Source organism: Zonotrichia albicollis, chromosome 11 (genome assembly GCF_047830755.1).
Source record: "Zonotrichia albicollis isolate bZonAlb1 chromosome 11, bZonAlb1.hap1, whole genome shotgun sequence".
Taxonomy (NCBI): domain Eukaryota; kingdom Metazoa; phylum Chordata; class Aves; order Passeriformes; family Passerellidae; genus Zonotrichia; species Zonotrichia albicollis.
The window spans coordinates 14,896,622-14,915,872 of NC_133829.1; the positions used below are offsets into that span (position 1 = coordinate 14,896,622).

Here is a 19,251-nt window from a genome sequence, read left to right on the forward strand (position 1 = left end):
TTTTCCCCTAATATTTAAATCGGCCTTTAACAGTGTGTTTATTCAGGTGAGATATTTACAGCAGAGGTAAAATAACTTCTAAAAATCTACTACTTAGATTCTTAATCAAAATACTATTTTCTTTACAGAGCTCTATGAAGCAGTCTATGATACATTATTACAAAGAAATTGTTCACTGTAAATAACACAAATCCAAACACAATAGCAATGAATACTCTTGTCCTAAAAAAGTAATAATATAAGTAATAATATTGAGACTTTCTCAATTTGTACTAAGGTAAAGGAAGTAATAACAGAAGAGTAAAACCACAGTCAAACAAATACTCCAGTGCTTTGCCACTGGAATATTTTCTAATTGCAATCTGCAATTTGTCTCTCTTGAATTTGTTAAACAGGTTCCAAAGAATTTTGAATAGACTCCAGAATAATTTCTGTTTTGCTGTATGAATTTTTAACAGCAAGCACTGTAAACTAATGGTATTCACAATACTGATGTCTACTTACCTAACTGCACCTCAGGAGAGGTTTGAGGCTGCAGATCCTGCAGCTGTTAAAGGATCAGAGGGTATTGTAGAGGCCAGGAGGATGCCCTACCTTGACCCTGCTCACGGCCTCCTGGGCCTGCATCATGCGGATGTTTTTGGAGGGGTTGCGCTCGGACAGCAGCTGGGTGGAGCCCAGGTAATTGGCTGCAAAGATGATTCCATCGATGAGGTCCTCAGGTTCACAAGGCCCTGGAACTGACAGGAGGCATTTATGGTTACTGCCTTTCTAAGGAGTGGGGAGGTGAGAAATTGAGTAAAGATACTGAGGCTTGAACAACCTTTCTAATACTGGGACTATACTCACCATCCCCTTTATTCAGCTTTTAAGCTTTACATCCAACTTGATTAGATTGACAGTAAGGAACAGTCATTCCAGAGTTTGGCTGAAATCTCTTTATACTGAACATTTTTTATGCCTCAACAGTTTTATAAAAGAAATGTGCTTTGAGCTAGATCCACTTGATGACCTTCTAATGCATTTTTTTTAAGTATAAAAATCTTGTGTAAGGAGAAAAATGACACTGAAGGGGAATATTAATTTTAAAAAAGGCTTATTGTTTGGTGTTCAATTTATTTAAAATTAAGTCAATGTGGAAGATTATTATGTGGAAAGAATATATGGTATGCTATGCTGATTAGATGTACTGAAATAGTGGTTTACACATACATCTTTCAGTGAGCTTTCCTATCCTTCATACTCCCATTCTAATTTAGCAGAAGTCTTCCAACAGAATATAAACATAATTAAAATGAGTGACTCTCCTCTTTAGGCAGTGCTGCTGACACTTATTCATCCCTGAAATCTCAAATCCACCTGCCAGAAATCTCAACCCCCAGCAAAAACCCACAGCCTTTGTGATTCAGGACTCAAGGCATACAAACATGTAGATATATATTTATAGCAGTCCTGTACTCTTCAGAGACCTGACATTAACTAACAATGCTCGTACAAATGGGAGGGATCTGGTTTGCTATCACACACCATTGTTTTAATCTTCATTATATACCACAGAACACATTTGATTTAGCTCACATCTGTAAAAATCCAGTGATGGTTTATATCTTCATTATAACTCAGAATAGAATTTTGTGGAATTTAAAATTTTTGAAGTATTGGGAAAGCATTAAAAAAATATCTTGATAATCTCCACTAGAAGAATGAAAACCCTCAATGAAATCCTTGAGAAGCCAGTAATTTAGAAGTCACTGAAACTCTTCATAAAGGCCAAGTCTTTCAATAGCTCAAAAAACAATCCTTGTTCTTGCAACCTTAATTCACTAAAAGAAATCAAAAGAAATGAAAATTCCACAAGAGCTCTGTTCCTGTATCACTGTTCTGTTTGCTAATATCTCTGTACCATTATGTTTTTTCAGCAGGTGGATGGTGTATTTTGTATGGTGCCTCTTCTGATGGTGTTATTCATTTGTCTTTTCAGGTCTAGAATTTAGTCTCATACATCTGTACTTCTTCCAGCATGCAATAAAATACTCATGTTGCATGATACTGACATCTTGTTTCAAGGGCAGCAGAGAGGGAAATTAATTAAGGACGTGAATTTAATGTTAAGGTAGCAAAACTTCATTAGATACCTGCATCAACACACTCACTCAAAATTAAAGTAGCTTTAATTTTGTTTTCTTTCATTCACTTCGGGCTAAGTAAATGAGGCTAAATTGAATCAAGATTGCTTTAACTCTGAAATAGGCTTACCCACATGTTTAAATCAGTTTAAGTAAACTCCCTTAGTAGGTAATTTAGATTAATTTTCTTGAAATGTTTGTGTCTGAAGACAAGTAAAACTGCAATTCTTTGTGCAAATTCTCATATAATCATGACTACATTGAGCAAAATGCCCAGGATATCTTTGGGGTCTGTGCAACCTATGGATGCTACAAAGGAAAAAACAATTTATTCTCATGTCTTGGCTGTTTGTGACAGCAATGGTGTTTTTAACTAACTTGTATGAAAAATAATCTAGAGTGTTAAACAATTTTATAATCATAGTGTTATTTATTTGGATTTCTTAAAGACGGGCTTTTTTGGTTGGATGTCATTGGTTGTTTTTTCAGAGCTTTAAAAATGATGTTTTGCAGAATCATTATGGTAGAAACAGTCAGCTACATCATGTATAAATCAGCAGCATGCAGAAAATGCTTACAGGAGTAGATAATACAGGAAAAAAAAGACATGTTGGGCAGAAAACATTTCCAACATACATTTCCTATCATGAAGGCAATGTAAACAACTGTCAGGTAAAACAAGACATCTCTTGGAAGGATGGAATGGTGCTGAAAATTGCCAGGGTCAAATTGGGTCACCTGGGTGTTTTCTTCCCTTATCTCTGTCTGCTTTAAATAATGCAAAAATGCAGACTTGGCTGAGGTCCCAGCTCATCAGAGCACTTAAGCATGCCCTTGACTGCAAGCGTGTGCAAAGGCTTACTGATGAGGAAGGGAAGAAGGAACAGGTTTCAAATGTGAAGGTTAGTTTGATGTGAGAAAAGATTGGAATTTTTGTTGAATATTGGTGCTTAAACATTAGATAACTATTTCTGAAAAATTTAACTGCAAATTTCTGCACTTGTCATGGCAATAGAGATTACTTGGTTTTCTGCTTATTAATGTAACAAGTCTATTAATGTAACAAGTATAAAGCTAATTCTAGACTAAGTAGACTATGTCCAAACATTTTTAATGAATGTTTGTATTAATAAGAAAAAAAGAAAGCTCAATCAAAAATAAATCAATAATTCAGCATAACTGAATTAGTTAATCTGTTAAGAATGCATCTTTACATCTGCCTAACATCACATAAGCCAAGGAGTCAGACAATATTTAGAGACTGCCCTCTGAGCACAGAGCTCAGTTTCCTGCTGAACTATCAGAAGTCACTGAGACCTTGGGATGTGTGGCACTGCAGCAGATTTTTCATAAGGAATAAATGGACACAGGGCATAAGTCACCTTCCAGAATGTCTATCTACTACTTCCATATTTTGACTTCTTTACTTCATCATGCTTGTTACTGTGTAAGAGAATAAGATTTATGGTGCTAGGACAGAGTGCAGAACAGCCAGAGCCACTGAACATAGATCCTATGAGCATGTAGTGGTACTACTACTAAAATAATTCTAACAGTAAAGGACATTTAGATATGATAGATTAAAAGATATTTTTTCTGCTTACATGGCATATGAAAAATATTATGTATTAATAGAAGTATAGATATAGCTGCTGTAGTTAAGGACTCATGCTGAAAGTGCTTTAAAACAGAGTAGGAATATAAAACAGAATATGGCTGTGGTATTGCTGTCAAAGCTCAGGGAACAGCAGCAGTGTTAGCTGGCAAAATCTTTTCTTATGTGCAGAAAGGTCCTGTACTTTTTGAGACTCTACATACAAATTAATAATAAAAACTGTGTTTTTCTCAGAGTTCAGAGAGCAATGTAAGCTATCATAAGCTCCTAGTGAGCCATGTATTTATTTGTGTTAGACAATGCTATATAATACCTGCAATAGAAAAAGCCTAATAGACAGCTTATCCTCACATACTGTGCCACTACAGAAAAAAATGAGAGCAAGCAAAATGATTGAACTAAAAAAAGGCATTGTATTATATTATGTAAAGGGTATCCTGACCCTTTCCAGCAGAGTAGTGAGCTGACTGGTATGTAAAGAAAAAGACATCACCTTTTTATCCCAGTAAAATTAAAATGTGCAGTTGTATCTGCAGCACCACAAGGGGGGAATTGTCTTGGCTGCTTTAAAGTTCTGTGCATGCTGGCCTTGCTTTGTGCCTGTCCACCATGCAATCAGCAGATGCTCATTACAAAGCATCAGCTTCCTTTCTTGTCTCTGCCACTCTTGGGGAATGTGTTTAAAGGGACCTCTATGTAGGGCCTGTTAGCCAGTACATGCCAAGTGTTCCATGTGATATCCCTCAGGTGTCAACCTGAAGGGGCAATCTTTGAACTTTCAATTTGTTCTAGTTCTTTAAGTAAATTACTGAAACAGAAAATGCTTGTCAAGATGGTGAGATCAGGGAATAAAAGAAAAATGTGTTGGATATCCTAATATTATTCTAAATTGTATTAAGTTTTCCCTGAGTTGAGAATGGCATTAGAAATTAAGTTTTTCACAATCTTTTAAGGCTTCTATTGTGTGTGCTCGTGGCAGATCTGAGGGATCAGATCCTTGAAAATGTCCTACTGTCTTTTCTCACTTTACAGTGCAGTCATTTTCTTTGCAGGAAGAGCTGTGTGCATTTTCCCAGTGAAAGGTTCTTCAGCTGTCTGTGAATCAGAGAATGGTAATGTGTCTCAGTGCAATCCTCTTTTCTTTCTGTCCACCTGCTTGTGCTAATAAATTGACTTATTTTTCTTCAACCAGAATACCTGTAATAGCACTGCAGAAGAGATTGAAGAAACATGTGAAAGCTTTGCTCTCCTGAACAGAGGTTGGATTACCATTGTCTGGTCAGTATGGGAGAACCTTTCCATTCGTGCTGACAGCAGAGGTTCCCAGAGTTTAATAATGGGCCCTGAAGAACACAGTGCTCTTACACATTCACAAACCTCCTCCTGGTTACACCCTTTTTAACATCTTCCAGATTTGTAGCTGTTCTTCATTTTCACCTGAGTCCTTCTGGGAGCTCTACCTGCTCCTCCTTTTTTATCACCACCAGGCTCCCTTTGCCATAAGGAGAGTGAAAATGTTAAATACTTCCATACTCAAACTTCTCAGCTGTGTTCTCTTGGGTTTGACTGGCTTTTAGAACTGTGATTTTTTATATAAATTAAAGTATTTGCTTCTACTTCATCCTACTTTAATTATGGATGATGTCAAACTTACCATCAACAAAACTTGGAAAGGAAGACACTTTCTTTGTCTGTTGAGAAATAAAAATGGTATAGCTGTAACAAAATAACTTTCACACAATGAATTGTTATTATATTTAAACAGGTGACCATTGTCACATAGGCACTGTTTAGCACACCGAACACATCACAATCATTAACCCAACCTAACTTACAAAGTGCTCTTTACTTAGGAGTCCCAAAGTATTTTAAGATCCCACCAAACAAAAAAATAAGGAGGGCAGAAGGAAGACCATGAAAATGGCTTAGGAAGTCTGATGTCAAATGAACAATACAAACCAGCAATTCGCAATACAACCCGTTGCCTACTAGATCACATTGCCTATTAGTGATATCCCAAATTTCCAATAAGAACATTTAACAATGTTTTACAAAGCAAAATTCTGGGTCTGTGAATGAAAAGAACTGTCCCTGACAGTTCTTAGCTCAGTACATAGAATTACACTTAATCTTAGCAGGGATCATAACAGTGCTCTTCCTAGGCTACCATCCCTACAATAGATACAGTCCTTCCATTCTTTGTCTTTTGCCAACCTCCTCAGTTGTTCCCATTTCCAGGAAAGAGGCTGATTTCTCCATTATGGGAAAAGGCTTTAGAAATGTGCCTCTTCGTTAATATAACAGGCTACAGGCTAAATATGTTATGGTTTAGAGATAAGAGACTTCTGCTTTTAAGTCTCAATTTCATTTCATTGTGTCTAGCCCCAAGCACAACTCATTCTGCATTCTCAGATGTCTCCTTTGCTCCTTAACCCTAACCCTAACCCTAACCCTAACCCTAACCAGTGACAGGAGCAGGTCTGTCTATCACTGTGACTCTTCACAGCTGACTAGGCCAGGACTGACACTGGGAGGGGTGGGGGAGGAATGGAAGCAGAACATGATTTTCTTTGGAAGCCACTTTTGCACTCCAATAACCCAAAAAGAGAACTTCTAAAGTGTTCTCCCTACTCTGCATGTCATCAGAAAAATTTGGGCTTGAGTACATGCCATAGACAGTTACATAAAATGAATGAGGCAGCAAAAATTCATGGGTATGGTTCAAAGCCTTTTCAGAGTAGGCAGATATGGTATTTATTGTCAGTTCTGGAAAAGAAAGGGAGCTTAGGTTTGTGGGAGAGAGGGAGAAGGCTGACAGCGTGAGGCTGCTGTCCCTGCTGGAAGCCTGCCTGCACAGCACAGCTGGCAGTCTCAGGTACTCACCTCGGGGGGATTGTTGTTGTCAACGGGGCCATTGAGGTCTGAGCGCTGCTGCTTCCTGGGCTGCTCTAAACCATTGCACATCTGCAGGAAAAAAGAAAGGATTTCACATCCATTACTTATCCGAAGTTATTTATGTACTATCAGTATTCATTACTGCTACCAAAATATTATAATGTGATATAGCAGTTGGTATTTCCTACTGTAATTTAGCAAATATCAGTTTCACATAAAAATGTTAAGCTGTTTAATTATAATAAAGTATCTACTTTCATGTAAATAATAAGGCATTTCAATTATCATTAAGTAGCAGTTACAGTACTGATTTAAATATAAATTATTTTATGTCAGTGCAAATTTTTCATATGAAATTAAGTCAAATGCTATCATGTCCAAATAAATCAGCAAGCAAAGTCAGAAATTTTTTATGTGTTTATTCCCAGTATTATACAAAATCAAAACAGCCCTAATGGGCATCTCTGATCTGAAAAACAGAATTCTAGCACTGAATGTAGAATCCTGTTAGTAAGAGATAGTTTGTGGCATCTCCTTCCTTGTGGGCCAAACAAATCTACAGGATGCTGGCAGTACAACCCGAGGCTTCACAAGAAATGTGAAACAGAAAATATAAAATCATACACAAAGAAAACACTAAGTATTTTAAACTGCAGAACACTCCTTTTTTCCTGTTCCAGAAGTCTCAGGGGCAGAATTTCTTTTCCAGGCCTGACCCAAGTCACACAACACCAGCACCCAGCATGGAGAGTGCCCATGTCCTCTAAGTACTGAGAAAGTTTTCATGGCCCAGATTTTCAGTGTTACGAATCTGGAAAACCAAGGTGATTTCTGGAACAAATTTTTATGGTTAAGGATATTTAATTTTCCCTTTTATCTTAGTTTCTCTAAAATGTATAAAAATAGGGCCAAAATGCCACTTCCATTATAAAGCTTCAGAAATAAAAACTTTTATCAACAATTGTGCAAATAGAAGGATTATTTGAAAGGGTCAGCCTGGATGTTAAGTGGGAATGTACCTCCTTGGCTTCTGACCTTTAAACACAGTATGTAGCTGCAGGCAAAACAAGTCTTTATGCTCACCTCTAGACAAATGATTCCCTGTGACTAATATTTAGTCAGCTAATGAAGCAGGCACATTAGAGCTCAGTAGTGACAACTGTCAGGTAAGAGAACATACACAAAGCAAAGATTCACCCAAGCAGTAAGCAGGACTTTAAGAAAGAAATGACTATCTGATCACAGGAAAAAAGGTCAGACTTCACACTCTTCTTTCAAAAAAGAATCCATTCCTTATGTGTTAGTTCAGTGGTGGTGCTAGTACACGTCAGGAGTGAAGAGAAATAAAATTCTGATGAGTAATTCCAAGTAAACAAGTCAAGTTTGGGAAAAGAGGAGTCAGAGTAAGTTGAGAAGTCTAAGCATTCCACAAAATTATTTCAATACTCTATCAAATTTCAGTAGACATTAATATAACTTCCAATTTATTTTTACCACCTCAAAGAACCTTTTTTTTTTCTTTTCTTTTGTCCTTGCATATATTTAAAATTGAGAACCATGATGAGTTTCAGAGAAAAAGCTCTGCTGAATTTTTAGGGAGATGTAATTAGGAGCACATGCAGCCTTCTGATTTAAACTTCCTGGAAGACTTTGTCACTTCTGCATCTTTAGGCAGCAGACATTGATTTTGCTGTCTGCTGGTGTCAGGAGCTGACTGCTAAAACTCTGTGACTCGGCCAATTAGCTCAGAGAAACTGGTTTTGTTTGAGACTGTTTCAACTGCTTAGCACTTTCAGTAAGTACTTGGTAACTTTGGGAACTGTCACTTGGTAACAGATATTTATTAGTTCCGCCCCACAGCTGCCTAGGGCGCAAAGGAGAATGCAGAAACCTTCTTTGATACTCTTCATTTACACCCATTTGTGTTTTCTACAAACTGTTCTCAAATGTATCCCATAATACACAGACTGACTTCCAGCAAGACATTCCTAAGAAACACATTTTCCAAACTGCCTATCATTTTAGTTTCTTCAAACTGTTCTAAAGGTGAAATCTTTTACAGACAAAAGGCTCCTGGATTTGGATTCTGCAGCAGCAGAGCACTGTGCCCATGCTGAGAGAAGGAAATAAATATTTGTGTCAATACTGAGCTCTACCAGCACAGGCAAGGGAAGCACAGTAGCAGCATTGATGTGTGCAAAGAGGGGAAAGAGATAAATTACAATGGCTTTGCTAAATTTGCTTTAACAGATTTTTGTAGGGATCTGTAGTCTGTCTCTGGAGTTCCATCCTGAAGAAGTAGAAGGACACAGGTTATGTGAGAGTTGTGCAAGCAGACTGACACTGCAGGAGCTTGTGATGTCCCTACTGGGGCAGTTTGTGCAAGCATATTTGGTGAGGTTCTCAAAGCTATGCCAGTGCTATGAAAGAATGGTGGAGAAATGAGAAGCAGTAGGATTCAGTGTCACAGGCAGCATCATTGAAAACCAGACTTTCCTCTGAGCTCCTCCTTTGTAAAGGAGGCAAATTTCATGGCAAACTCCCGTTTCTTCAAAAGGTTAGAGGTGGGATAGGTGTTGGTGCTCTTAAAAACATTTTCTTTTATTATTAGTAAATAAGATTTGCTTGAATAAGGTAGGAGAGGACACATTCTCAGCATTCTCACATTCTAGGTTTCCCTCAGACTTGTCTAGTGCTAATCATCTCCTTTAGTGTTTCCCTAGAAGTATTTACAAATAAAGGCTAATCAATCCAAGCTCATATATCCCTGAAGTTTTGAGGCCTGAGCACTTGTATTTAAGATAGGAAACTGGCCCACACTGAAAGTCAAACAAGATGCTTTCTTTGTTTTTCTTCGTTAGGTGTTTCTTATAAAGTGACTGTTTTCTGGGGCAAACTCAGCAATAGGAACCTTTAAAATCACATTTGTTTACTTGCTATTTAGCAAATGTCTTGCAAACAGAATGTTAGCACCTATCACAAGCTAAGAATTAATAGCTGTGTATTTTAATGGAATGTAAATGTAAATAAGCAGTAATTCTACCTATGTGAGGCAGGAAAGGAGAGGAGCAGAAACATGAAAAAGCTAAGGATAGCATACTATGTACGATAAACAACAAATGCACCTTCCTGCTTGCTCCTTGTTTACAAAAACTGACATACACGTAGTATATCTTGATTTAACCTAGAAGCATTTAAATCTACATTTATTTAATGATAACTGAGGCAAAAAAGTGCTCTATATGCAGTATGTGTGCCTCTATTATCCCTTTCAGCATGATCTTTTGTACTGTGAGATGCACACTTACAATAACAGCTCTTTTAGCAAGGTGACAAAACCAAGGCTCTTCTATGCAGCTTCTCTGCAAGCAGTAAGTTTAGCATGCAAATCTACTGACAATAGCCTTGGGTTTTTTTCCTTTCACCATGGAAGAAATTGAATTATTGTAGTTGGTTTAAATATTGTAGTTAAAATTATGGCTATCTTGGTTTCACAAATGAGACAGGTTCATTTAGGTAGTGCTCTAATTCCATCCATCCCTTTGACATTTCATAGTAAATATAAATAAATAAATATTTCATATAAAATATTAAAATAATTTAATACCCCAGAAGAAAAACAAAATCCTCTGCACTTTATCTCAATTCTTTGAGGTCCAGTATTAATGCTAAAGATCCAAACACACCTTGTGCTAAGGACTTTTACAGAGCTACCAAGAAAAAAACTAACTTGGGCATGTTCTAGATGGATAATGAGATGATTGGCTCTTGCCATTACGAGAGGAATATTGTGTGAATATTAAGAGAAGCTTTATTGATGTATAGTTATGTTATTGTAGTTTAGATGTCCTCTGTGCTCCCCACAGTTCCCTTTCCCCCTGTATTGCTGCCATCAGACAGCCAGGGCTGTCTAGGACAGGTGAAGGAAGGCTGCACAGGTGTCCCGTGCATGGGGCAGGTGGGAATGGGAAAGCTTGGGGGTGCTTAGGGGGGTGAGGCACAGCAACACCTGAGCTCCAATCAAGTGACAAGAAAGCAATCTCCACTGATAAACAGCCACAAGAGCTGACTGAAAGACTCTGGGAGGGGCCAGGGCTGGCTGATGCCACCCCCAGGGGTATAAAAGACTGAGCAGCCATCTTAGAGATGAACTAGCTCTGTGGTAGGCAGTCAGCTCCCAGTACTACAAATTTTCCTTTTTTAGTCTTTTTGTTGTATTTTTGTTAAGGCTTTAATAAACCTTTTAAAATTTTAAAGTGAACAGTTGTCTCACAGGCAGAAATAGGTACTCAACTCTAATGCCCTCACCATGAGCCTGATTTGTGGGTAAAGCTGAGGATGATTATCTACAGTAGGTGAGAACACAGCAACGTAAGTCCAGTTTTGTCATGACACACACATTCAAGTAATGCTTACCAAAGGTTATTGAACTTGGTTTTTATTCTTTCTTTGACATCCCTGAGGGCTTGGGGTGGGTAGAGGGACAATTACCTAGTGTCCATTTGTGAGCCTCTGAAGTGAAATACCACTTCACACCTTTTACCTTGGAGGCTTGTGCTCTTCTCTTCAGTGAAGTGCCCACTGCAGCTGTGCCTTGTTGCCTTTCTGATAAATGAAACGCTTGTCTTGACACCCAGTTTGTTCAGCCTGATCTGGAGTAGATACCTGCAGTGCTGTATCTCTAATTTCCTGTCTCCATGTTTGAAGGAATGAAACTCTGTGTACTGTCCAGCGCTCTCTGTCCATTCAGACAGGAGTTTATGGTTGCTGTTAAAAGTGGTGGTATAAGCTCAGTGGCTTCATCCAGCCTGGGGTTACCTATCACAGCAGTGCTTCCCTCCTTATTAAATAAGGTCAAGGTATTGCTACAAGACTGATAGGAAATAACAATCAAAGCTCAGACAGGCAGTTCAGAAATATTTAGGTACTTTTGGTTTTTTTCAGATGGGACAGTTAAGTCAATACCCAGGTGTTACACAGCCCTCAGCTGTTAGCAGTCTATTAAGAATGACAAATGCAGTTCAGCTCAGCTCCTGATAAATAACTTTCAAAACAAAAAGTTATTGAAATTAAGGTCTATTTTGAATATTGTCTTGAATGGGCAATGTTCAGTGGGGTGGAAAAACCCAACAATTACTTAGTCAAGCACTGAGGAATCCTTTCTTATTCAGGAATTCATGATTTGTTCTTCAAATACTTTGAGAACTTGCAAGGAGCAACACTCCCAGTAGTAGCTTTTGGAAGCAAGTCCATCACTGAGTGTAGAACATGCTACCTCAGCCTCTGTGCTCCCAGCCAACACCCAGTAGCTGTTCAACCATTCAGCATCAGCAGGCTTAGTCACTAAGGGACTTCTATGCTGGCAGTAGGGCACTGAATATAGTAAGTTGCACAATTTGGTTATAATTATACTTCTGGAAATAGAATGTAGTAATGAATATTAAAAACTTGCTGCAGATATGGGAAATCTGAAAATATCCCCCTAAGACTTTTTTTGTTCACAATTATAATGAAGGTCGACCTGTTTCATCAGCATATACTTAAGCATTTGATTTCCTTTTACTGTTTTTCAGAGGAATTAATGTATTTTAATGGAATCACCTAGACTAAATTGTTTAACTGTGGGGCACTTAATTATAGAAAATCCTATTTACGGAGTTGATAAAGCTGAAACAGGAAACTTATGTATGTGAAGTTTAATAAAGCATTTTAATTAAAGATAAGGCAAAATAATTCAGTTATCCTTAGTAGTTTATGATCCAAGAACATTTTATGTTCTACCTCTTTTAGGTAGATCTGTTCATTGCAGAAGATAACTAATATTCAACTGCATATGATTTCAGAGATGCAAAGTCAAGGCTTTAAAATGGTATTAGGGAATGAGGTATATCTCTCTAAGAAGCAACCATGTTCAATTTGAAATGTCAAGGAAAAAAGTCACCCCTCTTTCTCTTCAGAAAAGCTTGAGCTTCATTCTTAGATTCTTTTTCTGGCACTCAGCATTAGAACAAGAAAAGATCAGGCACAGTTTAATTTAACTTCTACATCATTCTTGTGATAAAACTGCTTAACAGCATTTGTGGTAAGTGTAAAGCTCTTATTTCTTCCTCCTTGTCAAGGTCAAGATATGTCCAGCTAGTAAAAAAAACCCCATTGCAATATGCAGACACTTCTTGAAGGTTTTTTAACATATGCAGTATCTAGATTTGAAATACTTTCTATCAAAACCAGAAAATTATCAACCACTAAGGCAATGGTACAGGAGCAAGTAATGGGAAAAAAATGCTACTATTTCCATGCTGACCCCGGTTTTAAGTTTCTCCAGACTGTCACTGCAGAATGAAAATAGTGTAAAGAAACTGGTTTTGCCCCATGTATCTGGAATACCTTTGTTTGAATTGTCTCTTCTCTGTGCAAAACCTCTTTGCTAGATCTCTTCATCTGCTGATTACATTTAACACCTCTTTCTAAACACACAATGTGATTAAGTGAATGCAGTTACAGTAAAATTTAACATACTGCTAATACATTTACATATTAATAGATAGAAAAATATTGCTAATTTTGTTTGGAATAACTAATGTAACTCTTGCACAATGCCTCTGACAGTTTGGTTAAAAAAAGCACCTCATACCTGCTCCTGTGGCCACTTCTGTCTGTCCTCTGGGGATCTTGACTTTGCTTTAAAACCTCGATGCACATCTGCACTGTGCTTAGAGGCAGATGGGATATTCAGTGATTTTGGCCTCCCCTCGTGCCTGCTAGCACTGTGAACAGCTTCTCCCTTTGAACAAGTCTCTTTGTAGTCATGTGCCATGTTTTCAGTCCCACTGTGCTCTGGACTCATTTCTGTTGTACTGTTAATACTGCTCATGCTCATACTCATTTTGATTTCTGCTACAATCTGGTCAATGTCCTCTTCCTGCTCTTCCAGCTCAGCATCCTCTTTTCTAGAATGGTATGGTGATATTCCCTGGGAATTTCCATTAGCCTCTGCTGGGTAATAGTCCTGATAGTCACCTTCACTTTGACAGTACTGAATATTTTCTTCTTGGTCTTGGATCTCCAAAGATGATGCTTCATCCTCCAAAATCTGAATGCCATTATCTTGACCTTCCTGCCACTCTTGCCTGTCCATCACCTCGTTTTCATCTTGATGCTGAATTTTGCCTTCAGCCCATTCTTCTACAGCTTCCTGACACTCATCTGTTTCAACATGGTGTTCCTCATGGGGAGCATACTCCTCCCCATTGCAGTCCATTCCTTCCAGGTAACTGTCATCCTCTGGACAGTATCTGATGTAGTATGTGATCCCCTCCTCTTCTTCTGGCAAGCCTTCATCGTAGTCCTCCTCCTCTGAAGTGTTGTTTACATAGTCAGAGCTGGAGTCACCATCTGCACTATGGTCATTGCACTCATGTTCCACAGGGGTAGGACTCCCTGCTCTCACAGTTGCTAGTTCTGCCTCCTTTGCTGCATAATCTTCTATGGGAAGGTCACTTTCTTCATTTTCAGGCTCCCTGTTGTGAGATGAAGTCGGGCAAGCTCTGGCTCTGTGATCCAGCATGCTGGCTGTAGTGCTTTGATGTTTCCTGCTTGCCATAGCCAGCTCCTTACATGACAATCATTTCCAGCAATTACTGCAGGGAAGATAGAAAAACACACATTCAGGAAAAGGTCATCAGCAGAGAACAGTGATGTTAATAGGAAGCAATCTGATAGATTCATTTGGTAAAAAGCCTGTGTTCGTAGATATTTGACCAAATTCAGACAGCTAACTTTTAAAATGCTTATGCTATGGAACCATGAAATCAAAGTAATAAGTTGCACTCTGAAAGGAACAGATAAAGAGAAGGTTCTACATTTGTGCTAAATGTATTCTAGTGTAGGCTCTCTTCTGTCAATTTGACAGAGAATTAATCCTGAACCTTGAAATTAGTTTTCAATTTCTCTTTCTTGCCAGTAAGGGGTTATGCTTTGATCACTATGCAGTAAACGGGACCTCTTTTCAATTTTCAGCTTAGGCATTTCTTTAACGTGTACTGAAAGCAAACATTTAGACTCTGACCTGCTCTTACCAAAACTAAAGGGAAATAATTCTACCAACTTGGCAGTCACATAGTGCACTAAAAGATAATGTATTGGTATTAAAAGTGTTATTTATAAAAAGCACTTGCTGGTTTATTAGCCCCTTCTAGCTGGATGCCATGAAATATCTCCCATTGTTAAATCAAATATTGCTTTTAGAATTAATTATTTCAGTTGGAAAGGACCTACCACAATCACCTAGTGCTGACCAAGTTAAAGCATGCTTTAAGGCCCTCATCCAAATGCCTCTTAAAACACTGACAGGCTTGGGCATTGACTGCCACTGGAGGACTGTTCCAGCACCTGACAATGCTCTTGGTAAAGAAATGCTTCGTAATGTCCAGTTTGAATCCAGACTGTCATGATACAGCTTTGAACCATTCCCAACCATCTTATCACTGGATACCTTCTCTGGGGAGAAGCTCAGCACTTCCCTGCCCACTTCTCCTCTGGAGGATGCTGTAGAGGGCAATGAAGTCACCTCAGCCCCTTTCCACAACCAGAGAGGCCCAAAGCCCTTTGCCATGCCTCAAAGGACATTTCATTGCAGCCCTTTCACCAGCTCTGCTGCCTTTCTGTGCACACTCATAAGGATCTTCACATCTTTCTTAAAAGATGGGGTCCAGAAGTGCCCACAGCACCAGGTGATGCTGCAGCAGTGCTCAGGACAATCCTCTCTACTGCCCAGCTGGTCACTGTTTGGGAGAGCCCAGGATGTGCTTTGCTCTCTGGGCTGCCAGAGCACTTTGCTGGGTCCTGAACTGCTGTCAGCCAGCACCCCAGACAGAACCTGGCATTTGGCCTTAAATTAATCCTGGCCCAATGCTCCAATCTATCCAGATCCCTCTGTTTTTTCAGTGTCTAATCTATGTTGCAGGTAAAACACACATATACAGTAAAAGCTCACTAATTCTTCCTGCTTAACACTTGTGCTACTTTAAACTGTGCTCTTTTTTTTGTCTAAATACTGGATTCTAAATAAGTAGGGGTTATATGAACTATATAAAAATACTTAAAATAGCTAATTCTAGACAGGCTTGACAATTGTGGTCTGCTGCGTGATTTGGAAGGGGGAAATAATCTACTTTTAGTATTTGTGTTTCTCTGTGTTTTATTGCTGTATCCTTGTGATAAACTTGACCTGTGCAGTTACTTCATTGGCAAGAAGTGAGATCAGGCTCCTCACCTGGACCACACAACTGCAAGAACATTTTGATTTAATCAGTGTCCAAAGGCTTGGGCAATAAAACCAACATGGAGCTAGAGGATTAGAGGAGCAATATAGGGAGTAATTTCTTAGGCATTGTGAACTTAGAAAATAAATCCTGTCACTGTAACCTTATCAATATCCCTGTAGAAATTCTGATACCACAAGAAACTCAAAATCCTGAGTTTGTGAGAAATCCAGGGATCTGATGTATCTGTAGATTATGGCAAAGATATCATGTGGCAAATCTATCCCTGAAACATGGGCTCTAGATTCTGAGGTACAAAGGAGAGATGATGTTAGTCACAGGAGGAGGTATGAAAGGAACCCATCATATGGAGCCCTTTTTAGTTATTTTTACCTCACAGAATTAGTTCTGACAGAATAAAGCTTTAAATTAAATAGTGTATCTTTTAATTAAACAGTGTATCTGAAGAGAAGTTTTAAGGAGAAGATCAGTGAAGGAAAACCTCTCTGTGATTACTTGCCCCTCCTCACTATTGGAAGAACTTCTAGACTAGCAAGATTTTCTCAATGCAATCTGTATGTCCACTATCCCTTTAATAACAATGATGATACTTTTTTACTTTGGAGTCAGTTATAAAAGTCAGAACACCAAGCCATCCATCCACTAGGGTTAGTCTGAGTCTAATTTAGTCAAAGTCTGATTTAGTCAGCTCTTACTGTAATCTAAGGATGTTTCTATACTGCAGTACAAACAAAATTTATTGGATTAAAATAGTAATCAAAGTAGTAATAGTAATCTGAGCCACAACACTGCAATGCTCTGTACAGGCTGCAAAAAACTGCCCATGAGCAAGAAAAATTGTTTGTATGACCATTTCAGGCATGAGAGCACTACACAAGCATGTCCAAAATGAGTTAAGATGGAGAGCTATAATAATTTTGAATGGCACTGCAAGGAAAATACAGATCTCATCTGGTTCAACCAATTTTTTTTTCAACAACAGAGCAAATTAAGTGCCTCTTATTGAAAGAAAGTTCTCATCTGCAATGGCCTCAATCTTCTAGTGGAAATATTATCCATATTAAATAATACTTAAATATTTACAGTGCAGTTGACCCTGCACATAAGTCACAACAGTATGGCTGAAGATTCAGAAACACAGATCCTGTAACAAGCACAGTTTGAAACCCATGACTCAGATTTTCCTAAGGCATATGGAGATAAGAACCCTTTTTTTAGCCAGTATAATGGAGTTTTTCCACCCACATCTAAGGCTCTTTATTTGCTATCCAGGCCTAAAATTACCATAAGTGCTATCTCTGCAGTGATAGCCCTTTATAAATTCCAGTGGTGAGTGCTCAAAGAATTTGCTTTCCTGCAGGAAAATCCAGTGCACTGTAGATATTCTAGAACACGTTGCAGAAAGTCGCCTGGATGTGATGTGAGAGCCAAAAGGCAGGACAGGAGCCTGGGGAGGGAGGGAGGGAGGGGTGGCTGCTGAGTGGAGCTCCATCAGCTGTGGGAACTGCCAGCCTGAGGGGTGCCAGGTGGGCACTGCAGCCCTGCCCCACAGGGACCTGCTAATGTGCAGCATCTGCACAGTGTGGGAAAAACTTTAAAAAATCGTGGCACACTGGAAATTTTTTAGAGCATAGGTGGTAAGAAATAGAGAAAATAATTCCACTCAAGCATGTCTAGCACTGGTAAGAAATAGAGAAAATAATTCCTCTCAAGCATGACTAGCACTGATATACTGGGACATGGGAAATGGGTTTTCAGTTAATTCAGCATGAGTGATGATTGAGGACAGTGCTTTACCCCTGTACGCTGGAACTGAGGCAAAATAAGCTGGATTTTTGGTGAGAGGCAATGCTGATCTTAATGCTATGGAAACTGAAGTTACAAAGCAATTTCTGCACAATAATTACAATTCTAGTTGGCCTACTTTGCAATCTTCTCAGGCACTACTCTTAAGGTAACAAAGTACTGAAATAAAAAGGCAGAATTTATTATTTTCAGCCCATGAATTGCAGACTGAATGTGCACTGATTACAGCATCTTCAAGTACAAAATGTAACTTCTCCAACTGTACCAACACACCAGAATTACTGAGCTGAGTTTTCAAACACCAGTCTGAGAACTGCTCTTTATGGAGCTGCACATACATTGCTGTCAAGGAAACACACAGCTGTATTTAACTCAAATATTAGAACAGCCAGGGCAGCCTGTATCAAAATATCTCTCAAGCTTCCTAGTGAAATAGATTAGGTCTAGCATAATCTGAATATTTTAAGCTGTTTCATGTCAAGGAGCAACATTCCTTAGGGCCACAGGTCTGAACTGTTCTTTCTTCTCACCAAAAGGGACATTATTCCTCCAGATTTTAAATATAAAAAACAGATTTTTGACTTTTTTTTTCTTTTAGAAATTCAACAGATACAAAATTTTTACCATGTGTTCTGCTACTCAGACTACTGCACAAAGCCTTTGGAGTCCCTGATTGCATGGGTTAGTACTTTAGCTGATATTCACATCAGTCACTGTAAACTTCTAACATCATAGGTATCTTAAAAAATTAGAAATTGGAGAAAATACTGGACTTCTATCTTATATTGCTCAGTGTTGAAGAGAGGAGTAATGACTTGCTGGATCCAGAGGCACTCTATCCACAAAGGCTCCAGTTGAGCCTACAGATCATTTTCTCTGCTTGGTGTAAGACTCCCTCCTACTCCTTGTATCTCACCTCCCTCCTTGGTAGCAGGGAGTTAGGTCAAACTTCTGCATCACTCCGAGCACATTTTTCCATTTCTGGCTGCACTTGGCATGAAGTGTTCCTGGGAACATGGATCAGTGCTGGATCCCTGTTTACCTTCCTTGGGATTCAGTAATATTATCTTGCTGAGACAATCAATCCCCGACTTTGGTTTTACAGTGCATCGCTAAACTTCCATCAGTGTTGGCAGGATCAGTGAATAAGGGATCAGTTACACAGGGTTCTCAGTAAAAATGCTTTTCTTTCAATAATGGTTTTACTTTATTTTTCTTAATTTTCCCCTGGCTCAGCTGAATGTTGAAAGGAAAATCAATCTCCAGGAAACACATGCTGCATTTCCATGTGAGAGTAAAAAGGAGTATACATAGGGGAACCAATTTCTTCTACTCTCAGAAAGAGAGCTACTGGGTTACAGCTGGAATTTATTCTAATCAGTGCTCATTATACTCATTAGCTTTCTCCTGAGTTTGCTGCACCTAATCCCAGACAGCTGTAGTGAGGGTTTTGTCAACCTTAACACTTCTACATCTTTTCACCTGAGTAGAAAGATCTTTTACTGTCTTCCCAGTAAAAGAGACC

General features: G+C 38.7%; 1 protein-coding gene across 2 annotated transcripts in view; it reads right to left on the bottom strand.

The window, feature by feature from the left end:
• APBA2 (amyloid beta precursor protein binding family A member 2) overlaps positions 1–19,251 on the bottom strand; it is an 82,656-nt gene that overhangs the window by 20,508 nt on the left and 42,897 nt on the right. For both annotated transcript variants that reach the window (XM_014267578.3, XM_074549476.1), the window contains exons 2-5: positions 13,271–14,276; positions 6,625–6,705; positions 5,396–5,432; positions 595–740 (exon numbers count right to left, since the gene is read on the bottom strand). In XM_014267578.3, coding sequence (XP_014123053.2) covers positions 595–740; positions 5,396–5,432; positions 6,625–6,705; positions 13,271–14,239 — 1,233 coding nt within the window. In that variant the 5' untranslated portion in view covers positions 14,240–14,276. The remainder of the gene's footprint in view (positions 1–594; positions 741–5,395; positions 5,433–6,624; positions 6,706–13,270; positions 14,277–19,251) is intronic.